This window comes from Hylobates moloch, unplaced genomic scaffold, assembly GCF_009828535.3.
Source record: "Hylobates moloch isolate HMO894 unplaced genomic scaffold, HMol_V3 SCAFFOLD_24, whole genome shotgun sequence".
NCBI lineage: Eukaryota > Metazoa > Chordata > Mammalia > Primates > Hylobatidae > Hylobates > Hylobates moloch.
The window spans coordinates 16,174,962-16,193,578 of NW_026652299.1; the positions used below are offsets into that span (position 1 = coordinate 16,174,962).

Here is an 18,617-nt window from a genome sequence, read left to right on the forward strand (position 1 = left end):
GACAAATGATCATCAAGTCCTGCCATGATACTTCATTTTCCTCTCCATTCTTTTCTATAGTCTCCTAGCCACTCTTTGTGTTTACAGTTATCTCTGCCAAAATAATCTTTCTAAAACACCAAAGTAATCTTTCCAAAACACAAATCTCATTATGGTATGGCCTTATTTAAAATCCTGTTTACTCCTTAACTTGGCATGCCATACTCAGTATTTCTTGACTGATGCACTACTGGCATTTCAAGACAATTTTTCATGGTTCATCACCGTTTTATAGGTCTTTTTGGCATCCCTGGCTTCCCAGCAGCACTCTGCACTCACTGGGACAATCAAAAGGTCCCCTCACATTTCCTCACTGCCATAGGGTGTTGGTATTATCCCTTGTTGACAATAGTTGGATATGACCTATGCTTCATACCTCATCAGTACCTTTACTGTCACTTTCTTTCTTTCTTTTTTTTTTTTTTTTTTGAGACGGAGTCTCGCCCTGTCGCCCAGGCTGGAGTGCAGTGGCTCATCTCCGCTCACTGCAAGCTCTGCCTCCTGGGTTCACGCCATTCCCCTGCCTCAGCCTCCCGCGCAGCTGGGACTACAGGTGCCCGCCACGGCACCCAGCTAATTTTTTATATTTTTAGTAGAGACGGGGTTTCACTGTGTTAGCCAGGATGATCTCGATCTCCTGACCTCGTGATCCACCCGCCTCGGCCTCCCAAAAGTGCTAGGATTACAAGTGTGAGCCACTGCGCCTGACCTTTACCGTCACTTTCTAGAATAACTTGCCACATGCCTGTGAGAGCCAGAGGGTACAATCTTACCTTTCCTTGAATATAACACTTCCTCTCACATAACTATGCCTTGGCAATCCTCTAGTCTCTATCTGGAATGCCCTTCCCATGCTTCTCTGTATAGGCAGCTCCAATATAAAACACCCTTAATTAAAGATTCAGGTTAGGCACTACCTTTTCACTGACACATTCCCAAATCCTTTCAGAGGTTGTGGCCCTTCTCTGGCTATTACAGCACCTGTAAACCTCTTTTACATTTGTTTTATTTTAATTATCATGTGTCTTTTTCTAGTACAGAGACAGTGAATACTGTAGGGTCAGAGCTTTTATGTAATACCTTTTTGTATCTACAATGTTTAGCACAATGCTTAGCACATAGTTAGAGCTGTTCAATAGACTCATAAATTTATCTTTCTGTTGGGACTACTGAGGAATAAACTTGAACTGGAGGAAAAAAAGTCAAGCAGAGTTGCCTATCTTCTCTCTAAATCCTTACCTATAATCCTTCAGCTTCTATTATAGAGACCACTTTATTTTGGTAATTCTCTTTGGGGTTGATATTAAATACAAAACAGAAAATCAAGATAGTACTGAATACAATACATCCTGAATAAAAACAAGTTATCTTGAAGCAAGACTGTATAAGAAATAAACAACTCTCTTATCTTTTGTGTGCCCATATCTAGTGACATCATTTTTATTTCAACGTATGTCAAATATCTACTACTCTGGAAAGCTAACATCTATAGGAAGATTTCTTCACCTTGGCATCTTTCACTCCATGAAAGTGTTGGTCAGATAATTTATGGGTAGCCATTTTTGTAGGGAGAATGCCTCAAAGTGCTTATGAGTTGCCAAAAAGTTAAAAATTATTCATTTAGTAATCTGACAAAATGAAAGATTTCACAAAGTACTGACTCAAACACCTCAAAAATCTTTGGATGGATGGTTTATAAACTCAGCAAGAAGGAACAAAAACTTTGTGTTTAAAAAGTTCAAAAACTCATAAGTGAATACACTAAGTTCTTATTTGGTTGAGTGCACTATGGTGAGATACCTATTTTTCTTTTTTCTCATGATTAATGGTATATGTCTAACTCAATTAAGAGCCTAAATATCTTAGTGATTCTGTATTTCCCAAAATTCATACATCATGGTGACATGCATAATGCAAAAATATATTTATATATTTGCATATACTAGACCAACAACAACTTCACCCTGAAAAACTAAAATGTTTCTGGTGTACTTCAAATATCTGCAATCTTATTCTATTACTCTAACTCAGTAATGAAAACATATATAGCAAAATTATGGTACTCTAGAAGCAATGGAAACCTTATAATATTTAATTTTTACCTGGGATTGTTTTTTAATGTGTTTACTAAAAATTCATGTAGATCTATGCCAGTTGAATCAGTGTATTCTTGACTGGAATCTAAAAAACAACAACACAAAAACCCAGTATAAAGTTGTTTGAAAACAAGTCCCATTCCCTTTTACACATGATGTATATCTTAAATAAAACAAGATGCCCCACAATGAAAAAAATTTGACAAAGTAGGAAAAGTTACAATGAAATCAGGTGACCACAATTTTTCTATTCCCATATAATGTGCATGACATGAGTTTATATAACTGCATATCCACGCACATTCTTAAAAAAAAATTAACCTCTCACATGTGTCTGTTTAATTTCCTCTAAATAAAGATCCTTTTATATACTCACCACAACCTCATGTTCAAAATGTCTCCGTGGGTGAAAAATTTAAATGATTTACATAATTGACTACATTTGTAGCAAATTAAGACAGCTTAGTTCAGATATGAATATAATGGAGGCAGTAATTTGGAGGTAGATAGAAATTTTAGTTGTGAAAGAATTTGATTTTTATCAGGTCTATTACGACAGGCTTGCTGTCAAAATACTTTTCAAATATTCATGCTATCTTCGACTTAAATGTAGTATCTTTATACTATTTATAATACTGGTCAACATAACTGGGTTTTTAAATTTAAAAAGCATTTCTATTGATCTGCAATGCTAGGTAATAGTGAAGACCCTCCAAACTTATAAAAAATAAACACTCTGTTTCCAAGAATATTCTTACTGGATACTCAATATTATGACATCAGCTCTTTGTACCATAAGGAATTCAAGAGTGATAGTATCCTTAGTGGAATCAATATAAAAATTATAATGACTTTGGTATGTTACTATGAGTAAGGGACCAGTAAGAGATTAAGATATTTACCTTCCTCAAGGTCTGTTATGTGTTGCAGTTTTTGGCTGACGTCTTACTGATATATGGAACTGTGTTAAACCATTTTGCCCAGATGAGTAAGTACTATATCATCCTTCCAGTCTGTTCTGTGTCATTTTACATAAAGATATACTATATATAATTATTCAAGGGGAAAAGGATGGAATTACTGATAGCAAAATTATTTTTTTTTAAAAAAACAAAAGAACTACAAACCTCTTGATAACATTTTTCTGGGCAACTTATCACTGGTCTTTTCTTTTTCTGCTTCATCTTTTGAGGGCTTCTCTTCTTTCTCAAATGATTGTGTTAACTGGATCTGAATTTTCTCCTGTTGGAAGGCAAAGTCAATTATTCAATGAAAATACAATATAATTCATTTAATACCACACATTTATATTTTTTGAGTAACAGAATTGTACAGAGGAAAAAGATTATTTTACCCAACTGGATTCTTCAAACTAAAGAACAACTTAATAATACTTTACCACTTTTATCAAATACTTTATGTAAAATGTAAAATTAAGGTTGAGTTGAATATATCAATTAAAACAAATCCTCAAGATTATAGAGAAAATGAATGTTTTCTATTATAGTTTAAGTGCATCAACTTGTAAAATCTCTGGAGGATGAGAACGCAAGTCTTCTTAACCTATTTTTGCAAGGAAGATGCCAAGCAAGAGCATAATTATCATCAATCATGATAATATGAATGTATAAGTGTCAAGTCAATGATTAATAAAAATCAGGTTTCTGAGTATCCATTACAATCACACATTCCTTCATTCTCCTACCATATAAAAATGTTAAGTACAAAAATTTCCAAAATCAATGGCACACAGCTTTATTTCCTTTTTGAGATTTATATATCACTGTCAATCCTTCAATCACCACAGTTGTTTAGAAAGATTTCAAACAAAATTGTATCCTTACAGATACGTAATGTTTAATTGTAAAGTAACCACATTCTGTAAGACTGAAAGGAGAACTCACGTTTTATTTTAAAAGCAATGCCATTACATCTAATTCCAGAACCTAAAGGGATTATTAGAAATTAATCCACACAGAAAAGGCAAAAATCATGTAGCTCTGTTTACTTAGGTAAAGTTATAAAGAAAGCTATAATAAATTCTACACCAGTTTTACTACAGATAAAGGTGTAGCCTATTTTTAGACTAAATTATACTGTTGTTCTATAGTCATGAAAACCATCAATCAGACACGTAGACTTTTTACCCCAATAGGACTGCTACCTGCTATTTTCATCTCTTTTCTTCTTCTTAATTCATCATACCAGTTAAAATTTGTGTTCATAATATAGGGTAAATGATGCACACTGGCAGTTTTCACTAGCATGACAAACACTTGCTTTATGTACTCTCTGTCTTGTTTACCAAAGACACCGGCAACTTCCTTACACTCATCAACCAGTAAGTAATTTTTCTTATTGTGATTCATTTTCCAACCCACTTTCTTTACTCTTTTCATAACTGTAAAACAGGTATCTAGAAATAAATCCCAGAACTATTTTTCAGAAGTATAATATTTAGAAGTTTTCTTGACTTGTAACTACTATTCTGGTTACTCAAGAGGAACCCAATGAAATCCCAGCTGGGAGAAAACATTTCACACTACCTCCTCTTAAGATCTTCACTAAAAGGCACTTCCAGTAACTTGCAGATTGCATTTCTAAGCTCTCCTCAAAAAGCCATATATTTTAATTACAGATACTAAACTATTTTATCAAAATGAACTATATTTTTAAAGTCTTGTAAGCTTAATATACTGAGGCCTGTCTTCAGTTGGCCTAGTTTTCAGTAGCAAATAAGTAAAATACATTTTAAACACTGAAGTTCTTATATACAAAATCTTCAGACTATAAATAACTGGAATAATAGCTACCTCTCCATAGGAAGCTGCAATTCCTTTACTCTTCACTCTGTCAATGACATCTGTTATTGAGGTCATTTCCCTCTCACAAGCTCTCATCAGATACAAGTGACATCTCTCTCTTAATTGCCTCTCAACTTTTTGGGTAATGAGTTTTATTCCAGATTAATTCCTCAAAAATCAATTCTGAATCAAGCAAATTAGTTGGAAAGTGTGTCTACCATCAAGGATTAGATACTAGTACCTTTCATGAGAAATAATTTATTTTCCAATTTCCACTCAGGTGCAATTTATTTATCTCAAGGCTTGGAAAAAGACTTCCTACTAGAAGAAGTATCTTTTATTCAGAGGATTGTATTCATAGGCAATTATCCAAAAAGAAAAAGCTTATTGTATCTAAGAGAAACTGAGAAAGAATATATTAAGGGAAATAATTGAGTTTTGATATAGCTTCTTTAGTCATTATCCACATGCCATAACTCATCTTAATGAACTGTCAACACAAAAATTTATCTATGATCAATAATGTATATATCAATACACAACATATATTCCTGTTATTTTTTCTTCATATAAATTTTGACTAGCCAAATTGAGTACCATAACAGGCTCTCCCTCAAGAGAGATATTTTCAAATAGGTAAAATGCACTACAAAAAACAAAGGTCATGGTACAGCTTTTGTTTTTTCAAAAAGTATACACTTTCTCTGTATTAACAGATTTATGAATGCCTGACCCTTCTTTCCTCAATCTCTTTTGACTGTCATGAGGCTAAGATGGTGTAACATCTGTTTTTTGGTCAACAGAACGAAGAAACGAATTTTCAAAAACATTACACTGCCTCCTACTCCATCCCAAACAGGCGTACTCTTTACTCTGACTTGTACAACATAACTTTTTTTTTTTTGAGATAAGAGTTTCGCTCTTGTCACCCAGGCTAGAGTGTAATAGCGCAATCTCGGCTCCCTGGAACCTCTGCCTCCTGGGTTCAAGCAATTCTCCTGCCCCAGCCTCCCAAGTAGCTGGGATTACAGGCGTGTGCTACCATGCCCGCCTAATTTTTGTATTTTTAGTAGAGACGGGGTTTCACCATGTTGGCCAGGCTGGTCTTGAACTCCTGACCTTAAATGATCCACCTGCCTTGGCCTCCCAAAGTGCTGGGACTACAGGCGTGAGCCACTGTGCCTGGCCAAAAGAACTTTTTAAAAGTGCTGTTTCAAAAAACAGTTTTATCAATTTTTTTTCAGACTGTATTATAGCTCTTCAGCTTTATTACAATCACGCAAAAGCCAAAGGTTAATATTTGAAAATGTTCTCCAAGCAAGGATTTAGTAAATTTTGACTGTATTTCTGCTTTTTGCTAGAAAGTCTATTTCATTGCTAAAATATATCTATTTTATCAAATAAATGCATACAGTTATCTCCTATGTAGATACATTAAAAAAAAAAAAAATCGGCCGGGCGTGGTGGCTCCCACCTGTAATCCTAGCACTTTAGGAGCAGAGGTCAGGAGTTCGCAACCAGCCTGGCCAACATGGTGAAACCCCGTCCCTACCAAAAATACAAAAAATAAGCCAGGCGTGGTGGCAGGTGCCTATAATTCCAGCTACTCGGCAGGCTGAGGCAGGAGATTGGCTTGAACCTGGGAGGCAGAGGTTGCAGTGAGCTGAGATCACACCATTGCACTCCAGCCCGGTCAACAAGAGTGAAACTGCGTCTCAAAAAAAAAAAAAAAAAAAAATCATAAATTAATTTTCAGCCCTATGTTTCTGATGCAAAGAAATGTCAAAGCAAACAGATTTTTAAGTACATTTCATTGACAACAATCTATTTCAAAATATTTTCCTTGCATTTTCAAGCAATAAAATGTAGTGCTTTTCAAAAACAGTACATATTCTGAATATGTGACAACTATCCTAAATATCTGCAATAGGCTTTTGAGGGTATCATGTAAATCAAGAGAGAGTATAACAATTTTAGTTTGAATCACCAAATGTATAATGATATTTACTTTATAAAAAAGATGTACATGTCATGGATCAGTCATGGCTTCTTAAATAACCACAAAATTGCCCAAATTCCTTGGAAACTGTTTGTTGGGATAAAGGAGCATTTCAAGTTGCTCAAACTCCTATTAAGTAGAACAAGCCACTAGGCAAAGTTATCACAAGATAAACATTGGTAAAGGATCCAAAAATATTTATGCATAAATACACAGATGTAACATGAGACAGAGATCAACCCATAGCTGAGATTAACAGAAAAGTACTCATAGCATTAAAAAGAATGCAAACTAAATGGTTTGCCTAAACCTCATTGTTCTAAATTTTACAACAATGGACATATGAGAAATTAGAAGTATTAGATAACTATTTAAGAGCCAAGCTAATACGAAAATTGGTTTCACCATGCATTCAGGTTACGTTAAATAACCTATCAAGAAGAAGTCTTGGCCGGTCTCTTTACATACAAGCATTAAGTATCTGAGAAATTTCTAAAAGGTAAAACTAAAAGGGCAAATTTCACCACAATTATATTCACTGGAAGTGCTACCTTAATACTTTTTTTTTTTTTTTTGAGACGGAGTCTTGCTCTGTCACCCAGGCTGGAGTGCAGTGGTGCGATCTGGGCTCACTGCAAGCTCCGCCTCCTGGGTTCATGCCATTCTCCTGCCTCAGCCTCCCGAGTAACTGGGACTACAGGCGCCCGCCACCACGCCCGGCTAATTTTTTTGTATTTTTTTTTAGTAGAGATGGGGTTTCACCGTGTTAGCCAGGATGGTCTTCATCTCCTGACCTCGTGATCCGCCCACCTCAGCTTCCCAAAGTGCTGGGATTACAGGCGTGAGCCACTGCACCCGACCAACATTTTTTAACTTTATAAAAATTAATTTATAACTTTCTTTAAGCCACATTCCTAATTAATTACATGATTCCTAAGTTTTTCCAGAAGAGAAATAATTGCTCTAAGCCTTAGATTGAAGCGAAGAGGTTTTCTAACTTTTCATATATATCTTGGGTGCCAAGTATTATTGAATCAGTTTCATTTAGTCAAAATAAAACAAATATAACAAACACAACTTAAATCATATACAAAAATTCTCCAGTTCCACCATGTCTTGAAATAACATTTGTTTTGCTTTTTTACCTGGTTCTCCTGTGATATCTCTGGTGCAGGGGGTGGTGGAGATTCTTCACACACTGCAAGGCTCCGAACTAGCTTTAACTTTGAGCTTGACTAAAGAGAAGTATTTATAATTAACACTACATTTCAGAAATCTAGGGCATATCCAAAAGCCCCCTAGAAAGAGTTTCTAAGTTTCTTTATAGTTTCTGCCATGTATAACAGCAGATGAAATGTGCAAGTTAAATATATCATTAAACACTACTAAAGACCTTTGTTAAGAAGGAAAACAAACACTTGCAGCTTTGAAAATTATAGCAATAGAAAGAATGGGAATAATTCCAACTTCATATCCCAAAAAATGGTGAGAAAGCGATTTTCTCTACAGATAAAGAACCATCAAGATAAAAAAAGCAATGCACAAAAGCGACTAGGCAAGACAAAAATCCCAAATAAAACAAAATAAGCTTTCTGCCCCCCATAAAATATGAAAGAACTAAACTGAATGTAGTGCTATATGAAAACAAGGATTCATCAAGCATGAAGGAAGGCCCTTGGCATGCCAGCACACCAAAATATTTACTATACCTTAGACCTTTTTCCTGTCTGTCCAAATGACTGCAATGGCCGCTGAATATACAAGAAAGATTTGTATTAAATTTCATACTGAAACAGAAAATTTGCTTCTTAATTCATAGTCCTACACCACAGAAAAACTAACTGTGCATAAAGTATGAAAAGTGAGGAAATAAAAGTTGGTTTCAGTAAAGGAGTACTGATTCCTCCCAGAAGCACACTTGCAGAAGATTCTTTAAAATCCTGAGAGGTTGGCATTTTTATTACTATTTTTCTTTCTTAGGCATTTTTCTTTAAATCAGCAAATGGCCACAATTTCTGTGTTAATTGAGTACAATGGAACTTATATGTTGACTTCGTGGTAGTGAAATAAAATATACTTCATTATTTTATAACATATTATAGTTTAGCCAAGGTTAAGGAAAAACAATACACACAAAAACCAGCAGTTAAAGGTGGATAAACTCAGAAAAGTTCCAAACTTAATGAGAATGTTTCAAACGCACAGTGAGTCAGAGTCCAACCACAAATCTACTGAGGTGTTTCAACACTGTATAAACTAAACCACCAGTTTATTAGTGATAGAAACCTATTCAACAGGTCTGAGGTGAGGCAATGAAGCAGAAAGGAAGAAAAAAGGGCAGACTTCCAATATGGATGTCCACCATGACTGACAGGCCGACCATCAGTCACATGATTGGAGAACGCGGTAAGGCAAACTAACTCAAGTTTGTGATACAAGCTTTGGTTTGGGAAATCAGCCGAAGCACTTGTGAACCAGAGCCAGCTAGGTTTTAAACACTCTTTCCTTCTACTTTCTTCCAATTTTCCTCCCCAAACCCAACACCAAATAGGACACGACCCAAGTTATCTATCATTTTTACTTCTTAACATGAGGGAGCCAGTCTGGTACCAAACATAAAACAGATACAAAATCCTTAATATCAGACTAGTATGCTTTACATTAAAAAAAAAAAAATTTATTTCAAAAAGGCCTTCCTCGTAGAGTCAACAGAAACAAGAGTCTACAGTACCAGTATGTCCTGCTCCCATTTTAAGCCAAAAGTTCTTCAAAATTAAAAAGAACTGTATTCTTGGGATTTTAACCCTAGATTACACAAACTACAGAATAACAACAAAAGGAAAATAGAAAAAATAAAAGAAAAATGACTTTGTTTCTTATACAGAAGAAAATAGCATGTGTGCACATACATGCATACGGCAGTGCTGCCTAAGAGGGCTTCTGCATGTTGGTATTGTCTTCTGTTTTTACCTACTCTCTAACTTGTTCAAGAGGATTTCTAATTACCTGTAACTCACATCTAACAATAGAAGTAAAATAAATTGTATCACCATCTAGTCTAGGTGGTAGATGCCACCATCTAGGGATTATAGGAAAAAAAAAAAAAGAGCGAGAAAAGCAACAGGTGAATACTGTGAAAATGCACATACCTAAATGAGTTCTGAGGAAGCAGAAGGGAAAATAATTTCTGACTTACTCCCAGTCCTCTGCTTTAATCTCTTGTAATTTTAAGTATCACTGGTATGAAATCTTCTATTAAAAATTCTAAAATGAAAGGGGTCATTAACTGTCAATGTAAATCCTGTATTCATATGCAGAAGAGCTGGACTTAAATTTTTGAATTTGCTTCTTATTAGTGGGTAACAATGGTCAAATTACTTCAGTTTACTTTTATCTAAAAGTTCATACTACTTGCACTGATTCACAGCATTCTTGAAAGGATTCAGTGAAAGCGTAGCTAACAAAGGGGCTTTGAAAACTCTAAAGTGCGTTATAAATGTAATCGATTATTAAAGGTTAGGAACTGACCATGTCAGAAAACCAATGTGCTGCCTCTGCTTATTAGCAATGAGATTAAGATAAATTACTTAATCTAACAAATGCTAATTTAAAAAACGTCTATAAAATGGGGGTGCTGTATATTGTCCCTATCGTAATGCTTGAGAATATTCATAGACTTACACATGTATTTATCTCACTTTTAATCTACAAGGAGGCTTTGATGAAAATGAGGAAAAGATAAAGGAAGATACAGAGAAGTAAAATTATCTTAATTTGACTTCATTAACGAACATGTTTTAGGTTCCTGCTGTACACCAGATACTGTGCTAGGCACTAGAGCTATGAAGATGAATAAGACATAGTTCCTGGTCTTAAAAGACCTCGCAGTCCACAATCAGTTACTAAAGTCAAACAGAACCCCAGATCTTCAGAATCTTAGTTTAGTGCAATTAGTATATTTAAAAAAACTTTATTGTGGATTAAATTCTACCTGAGGTAGACAGAATCCTAAAGATGGCACCCAAGATTCCCATCCACTGGTTATTTAATCAAACACAAATCAAGGTACTGCTGAGAAAGGATTTTGCTTTTTTTTTTTTGAGACTGAGTCTCACTCTGCCGCCCAGGCTGGAGTGCAGTGGCGTGATACTGGCTCACTGCAACCTCCGCCTCCCAGGTTCAAGTGATTCTCCTGCCTCAGCCTCCCGAGTAGCTGGGATTACAGGCGCTTGCCACCATGCCCAGCTAATTTTTGTATTTTTAGTAGAGACAGGGTTTCACTGTGTGGCCAGGATGGTCTCAAACTCCTGACCTCAAGTGAGCAGTCCGCCTTGGCCTCCCAAAGTGCTGGAATTACAGGTGTGAACTACCATGCCCTGCTGGATTTTGCATTTGTTAACTAAGCTCCAAGCCAGCTGATCTTAAGATACAATTTAAGATTCAGGTGAGTCTGATTCAATCAAGTGAGCCCTATAAAAGCTCAGACTTTTCTCTGGTGGGAGCATGGGGGCAAGTCAGAGAGATTTAAAGCGTGAGAAGGACTTGACATATCGTTGATGGCTTTGAAGATAGAGGGGTCATGTAAGGAGGACTATGAGCAGCCTCTTGGAACAGAGTGGCCTTTACTGGCAACCAGCCGAAAAACAGGACCTCAGACCTACAGCTTCAACAAACTAAGGTGTGTCAACAACTGGAATGAGCCTTGAAGCAAATTCTTTCCCAAAGCATTCAGAAAAGGGCCCAGCCTGGCTGACTTTGGCCTCATAGAACCCTAAGCGGACAACATAGCTGGGCCCACTGAGCTGATAACGGGTGTTGTCTTTTAAGCTTCTATGGTTGTGGTAATTTTTATGCAGCAATAGAAAACTAATACACTACGATATAAGTAAACTATAAATTGCCAAACTGGCATTATTCAATAACATAATTTATTTCAACTTCCTTTCAAACAGCAAATAGAAATTACATGTACCAGAAAATATGCCATACACACAACAAAGCAGAGAAAACAAGTTGTTTATTAAAGTAAACATACTTTATTTCATATTTTTGTAATCTACTTGGCAGCCAGATTTGGCTTTAAGTAGGAATTCCCTCTATCTGATATGTAATTATTTTAAAAGTGGATTTTATTATTTAGAGCACACTTTTCACCCTTAGCAGAATTTCACTGTCACAGTAAAAATTTAGCAGCTTGTTTAATAGACCTGTATTAGTCCAGAGAAATGCTATTCAAATTAGAATTTAGAAGGCTTAGGGACAAAGTCCCCAATTTATAATTTCATTGTTTTATACTGAAGTATAAGACAGGAACTAGGCCAAAAAATGGATGCAGAATATGAAACATCCTTAATAGAATTTCAGTTTGAAATTGATACTAATACGTTGTCAGAGTTACCAGCTACTAGAACTTGGAGAACCAAAAAAAAACAGAGCAATCCTTGTGAGTTATATATGTATTAGCACACAAATAACCAATTAAACATCACTCAACTAAGAAAATCTGATATTTAAAAAATAGGCATAATTTTATCTTTGTAATTAATTGTTATGAAGAAAAATTATAATGGTTACACCCTTTCAACCAGACTCAAAACACCTTGAAGAGGTTATGAATTCTCAGTACTTTTCTAGGTAATAGTAAAGATTAGTGGCAATTGTAAGGAAGATAATGAATTAAAATGTTCCATGTCTAGTTAAGGTCAGGGCAGTAAAAATAATGGATGCCAGAATGCTAATTTCTACTGGAATAAAAGAAAAATACAAAGTTCTCTGAGGTGGGAGAGCTATTTTATAAATCAATAAACTAAACACAATCACTAATTTGTTTTTAACATTTAACCTTTTGAGCCATAAAGCACAGAGTTAAGTACTCAAAGGCCTGACTCATAGATTCTAATGAAAAGTATGTGGAGAAAGTCACAAACTACCTGGTTTATAGTTATTCCTTATAATAAATGAAGATACAGGATCATCCCATCCTACTGGTGATGTAATACGTGAAAATTATCCAAAGAAGTACAAACGTTAAATATGCAAAAGCATTTCTACATCTACAAGATGTAGCCAACATCTTTACACAGCACAAGAAAGCACCGTGAAAAGTAAATGTGCTTAAAAGAGCTAACATATGTGCATATGACCCAAGTTCAGTAGAAAGAGTACCAAATCCTAGAAATAATTATAAAAATATACTATGGAAAATGGATCATAAGTTTTAAGAAGTTGAACTCATTCAATATTAATAAACAACAATAAAAATACAGCATACAGATACAGAACTTAATAGAAATAAAACTACTGTACTGAAAATGTGGGTAGGTTATGTTAAAAGTAAGTTTCACTCTTTGTTTTAGTACTAAAGAAAAAATCTATCTTGCATGACAATAAAGCGACAAATTTTTGAGAAGCCATATAATCGTGTTATTACTAATAAATAGTAACAATTATAATTATTATAACATTGTTAATAGCACCTACCATTTGCTAGGCTCTATGTACTAGGTACATTACATACATCTTTTTTTTTCTGAGACAGGGTCTGACTCTGTCACCCAGGCTGGAGTCCAGTGGTGCAATCACAGCTCACTGCAGCCTTGACCTCCTGGGCTCAGATGATCCTCCCACCTCAGCCTCCTGAGTAGCTGCCATGCCTAATTGTTTGTGTTTTTTGTAGAGATGGGGATTTGCCATGTTGCCCCAACTGGTCTCACACTTCTGGACTCAAGCATTCTGCTTGCCTTGGCCTCCCAACGTGCTGGGATTACAGGCGTGAACCACTGTGTCCAGCCATCCTTTTTTTTTTTTTTTTTTTTTTTTTAAATTTTATTTTTTTTAAGGGACAGGTCTTACCCTGTTGCCCAGGCTGGAGTGCACTGGTGCAATCCTAACTCGCTGCAGCCTTGACCTCTCAAGTCATCCTCCCACCTCAGCCTCCCAAGCAACTGTGACTACAGGTGTGTACCGTGATGCATGACTAATTTTTTTATTTTTATTTTTGTAGAGACAAAGTCTTCCTGTGTTGTCCAGGCTGGTCTCAAAGTCCAGGGCTCAGTAAACCTCCTGCCTTGGCATCCCAAAGCGCTGGGAGGAGCCACCACGCTTGGCCACATACATCCTTTTAATCTTTGTTTGACAAAGAAGTGTGGCATTGTGTTCTGAACTTTTCTGATAGCCTTATTAGATTCATTGCTTTCTTGCCCAAACCCCTTTTAAAGAAATGCACTGGAATTAACTTGAGGGATACAAGACATAAGAGTCTCATCTTGATTACTGAAGGGCTTACTACTGAAACAGAATATACAAAATATGTACTTTAGCCAACTCTGTGTATGGAAAATTGACTCACGTATGTCAGAGCTATTCATTGACTCTGGCACACAGGGCCTAGTTTTTAACAAAAATCAGCTCTCTTATTTTCTCCATGACAAGGGTTACCAACACAATGTGGACTCGCTATCCTATTGTTAATAATAATGTGAGGGAGAGGCATTGTTTGAACTGTTCCCAAATATGTTTTGAATTGTGTGCATATACACAGGTATACAGATGAACATCCCTGGACAAACTATTTAAGTACAAAGTTACAACTGTGAAAGAATGGGAAAGTTGAGTTTGAACCTTTAATAAGCAGAGCATAGGGTTCTGAATTTTATATTTAAAATAAATGACTGTAAAAATCAACACAAATAATTTACTCTAAGTTTATTATTTAAATTTTTTTTTTTTTTTTTTTTTTAAGTCAGGGCCTCACTCTGTCACCCAGGCTGGAGTAGAGTGGCACGGTTTCAGCTCACTGCAACCTCGACCTCCCTGGCTCAAGCAATTCTCCCACCTCAGCCTCTTGAGTAGCTGGGACTACAGGTGCATGCCACCACACCCAGCTAATTTTTGTATTTTTTTTGGTAGAGACAGGGTTTCGCCATGTTGCCCAGGCTGGTCTCGAATTCGAGCTCAAGCGATCTGCTTGCCTTAGCCTTCCTCAAAGTGCTGGGATTACAGTCATGTGCCACTGCACCAGGCTAATTTAGACTAATTGTAATCTGAAAAACCTGTCCGTGAAGAAAATCAAACAATGGAGACCCATCGGTGAGTTATACACAGGAAATCAAAGCAAATACTCCCCACCATCCAATTAACCCATGTTAAGGATTAGGGATACTCATAGTCTAATAAAATACATTTTTCTGGATTTAGAAACCTGGCATCTACCACCCCAAACTTCCAAATGTTTCATAAAAATATAAAGTCCGAAATGTACCTCCACATTCTCAATAGGAACAGTGTGTGGCAGCAGAAAAATTCCTAACCAAAAACCTGTCAGATAATTATTTGAGACCATAATCAACAATTCAGAACAACTCCAAGGCAATGATGTGGGAAAGTTAACTTCCTGACGTTAATGCACACAGATTTCTTGAATTAGCTCTTAAGTATTAAGAAATTCTTATGAAAGTAATCCTAAAATTTCTATAAAAGATTACAGTCCAAAACAAAACCCTGAATAAGAAACAACATTTTTTAAAAGTGGAAAGAGAAAACTAGTAAAAGTAGAAAGAAAACACAAGTAGAATTATTTATAAATTAAATGGTCAAAGAGCTCTCTTGGAGATAATCTCTGCTTGGAACCACCTAAGATGACATGTAATGTCTGTTGGCCTCTCCCTAGTTTGATGAAATTATTTTTTATGTAAATACTATCCTTAACAGAAAGAAAATCATAAGGTCTCTTCATAGTACAAAAGGGGCTGTAACATCCCTTAATTAAAAATGACTTCACTCAAAATGTATATATTAAATGTGCAGTTTTTTTATATAAATGAATGAAATGAATGCACCTTTTGGAAGGTAAACATTTGTTCCTTTAATCACTTTAAATATTACTATGCTGAAGCAAAATAACAGACTAACAGATGTAAGTTATAATATTCATGGTAGCTGACTTTCAGAATGAGAGCAAAGTAGAGAATATCTTATCACTGTATTCTAACAAAGTAAGAGTTTATTCAAAAATTTCAATAGAAAACCTACATTATTTGCTACATACATCCAAACTTATGAATGAAAAATAGCAGTTGCTATTTAAGATGACAACCTTTAGGCAGTACCTTAGAGGTACCAAAGGAAGATGAAATATCTGGTAGTATGTTAGAATAGTTAACTCCACATAAAGTTAAAAGTAACTCTGTATTAACCAGACTTTTTAAAACAAAACACTTATTACCTGTTGATGCTTAAAACAGTTAACTTTGTTTTACAATATTTTAAATGAAAACACAGAAGAAACCAATTTTCCAATTTTATCTACTTCCAATTCCCAATTTCCATTAATTAAATCTGTTTTATAGAAGGTATCTCAACTGTACACCCCTTGCCAGGCACCTTGGATGAAGGCATCTTGGGCCTCAAAAGCTCAAAGCAGAGTCAATATTCTTACATATAGTAAATTATTATTATTATTTTGAGATTGACTCTCGCTCCGTCGCCTAGGCTGGGGTGTGGTGGCGTGATCTCGGTTCACTGCAACCTCCGCCTCCCGGGTTCAAGTGATTCTCCTGCCTCAGCCTCCCAAGTAGCTGGGATTACAGGTGTGCGCCACTATGCCCAGCTAATTTTTTTTTATTTTTAGTAGTGACACGGTTTCACCATGTTGGTAAGGCTGGTCTCGAACTCCTGACCTTGTGACCCGCCCACCTCGGCCTCCCAAAGTGCTGGGATTACAGACATGAGCCACCGTGCCCAGCCCATATAGTAAATTATTAATACATACTTCAGTAAACAATGAATATGGCATTCACCAGATTAACATAAAATAAATTCTCACATTCTCTTTTCCCCTCCTCCCAAATCGTTATGGTCACTATGCTATAGGAAACAAGAGGTCAAAGACCATACCCATGTTTGTTTACTATGGTATTCCCTTTGTAAAGAAGAGATTTTTCAATAAATGGTTTGGGTAATGTGGGAAATTTTCTTATACTACAAACAACTGGGCCATGATGCAAAAGTGGTCATCAGAATGTTCTTGTGGCTTACTGCCAAGGGCAACACAACAGACATGGTAGGAAATGCAATAACCCAAATTAATGACTTGTTGATAAGCGTGATCTAGGAAAAGAAACATTAGGTGTAGAAAAGAGGTTAAAATGAAATATTTTATTATTTCAATCACAAATGCAACAGAATTTTAGCAGATTTTCTCTGATGCAATCAGGACACTGGCATGCTGTCATCACTGAGTGTACTGATTACAGGCATGGCAATTTTTTGTTGTTCTAAAAAGTGCTATTAGTAAAAATGACTGGGAAAAAATATGTTATTTCTCCCAATTTCTTAGATGATTACCACTTGACTATAAGTGGGGCCTAAATGCTTTTTTATAGCTGGAGGAATTGCTATCATTGTCTAACCTGGTGTCTGGTACATAATAGGGAAAAAAGACAGTTTTTGACTGAACGAAAGAATGAGAAAACCTTTAAAAACAGGTTTCTTGGCCAGCAGTGGTGGCTAACGCCTGTAATCCCAGCAGTTTGAGAGGCTAAGGCAGGCGGATCATGAGGTCAAGAGATGAGACCATTCTGGCCAACAAGGTGGAACCCTGTCTCTACAAAAAATACAAAAATTAGGTGAGCATGGTGGCGCACGCCTGTGGTCCCAGCTACTTGGTAGGCTGAGGCAGAATTGCTTGAACCTGGGAGGTGGAGGCTGCAGTAAGCCGAGGTTGTGCCACTACACTCCAGCCTGGTGACAGAGCGAGACTCTGTCTTTAAAAAAAAACAAAAAACAACAAAAAAAAACAAAAAACCCCCACACCCTCCAACCAAAAAAACCAGGTTTCTTTACTTTAAAAAAGTGAAGCTAAAAAAGAAAACACAAAAGAAAAAAAAAGTGAAGCTATAATTTTTGGCTTATAGCCTTCAAAGTCTTTAGCATATAGAATGATAGAATATTTTCTCCAAAAATAGAACTCTTTAATTGCAAAGCAAAATTAAAACATTATTGTTAAACATTTAAAAAAAATTTTTAACTTTTTTAAGACTCCATCTCAGTAAAATAAAATAAAATAAAATAAATTGTTTAAAAGTGTTAGCCCTTCATTCTGAGAAAACAGATAACTAGAAAACCTTACCAAAGAAATGAATACTACTAGAAATGCTATTACTTGGGACCATTTTTACCTATCTTCAATTTGTTAACTCAATTTCCATTTATGCCTGGAATTAGAAGCCTTCTCAGTGGCTAGTTCTAAGTCATTATATATGCACAGCATTAAAAGCATTAACTTCCCCCGGGCCCACAAATCTTTTTTGTCAGTCAGGTTGAGTGACTGAGGAACCCCGAGGGCTGTTTTTGCCAATAGTTCGTCTGCAGTTTTATTCTATTCTATTTGTCTTTCCTCTAAGAGCTCTTAGGTTAAACTCAAAATTTAACTGTGAGAGTTCAAAACTCTCACAGCACTGGTAATTAGGAAAAGGGTGGAATGAGAAAGTAGAAAGCCAATAAAAATGCACTAGCCACATACAAATAAAAAGAATTATATTACATGATACAAGCCAAGTTAAGACTCACAGCAAGCCAATCCAACTGGCTCCAAAACCAGCTAGTAAGCATGTCACGAACGGTCAACTTACCCTTTTAGAATTTTGAGAAGTGAGTTTTGTATGAAAATAAACATAAATA

The 18,617-nt window shown here is 35.8% G+C and overlaps 1 protein-coding gene across 19 annotated transcripts in view; it reads right to left on the reverse strand.

Moving 5' to 3' along the window:
* R3HDM1 (R3H domain containing 1) overlaps positions 1–18,617 on the reverse strand; it is a 199,715-nt gene that overhangs the window by 105,018 nt on the left and 76,080 nt on the right. For 13 of the 19 annotated variants that reach the window (XM_058434348.1, XM_032145787.1, XM_032145784.2 and 10 more), the window contains exons 4-7: positions 8,648–8,689; positions 8,084–8,173; positions 3,263–3,377; positions 2,142–2,220 (exon numbers count right to left, since the gene is read on the reverse strand). In XM_058434348.1, coding sequence (XP_058290331.1) covers positions 2,142–2,220; positions 3,263–3,377; positions 8,084–8,173; positions 8,648–8,689 — 326 coding nt within the window. Of the gene's footprint in view, positions 1–2,141; positions 2,221–3,262; positions 3,378–5,180; positions 5,343–8,083; positions 8,174–8,647; positions 8,690–18,617 lie in introns of those variants that run through there. The other 6 variants (XM_032145802.2, XM_058434352.1, XM_032145789.2 and 3 more) reach the window with 3 other exon arrangements.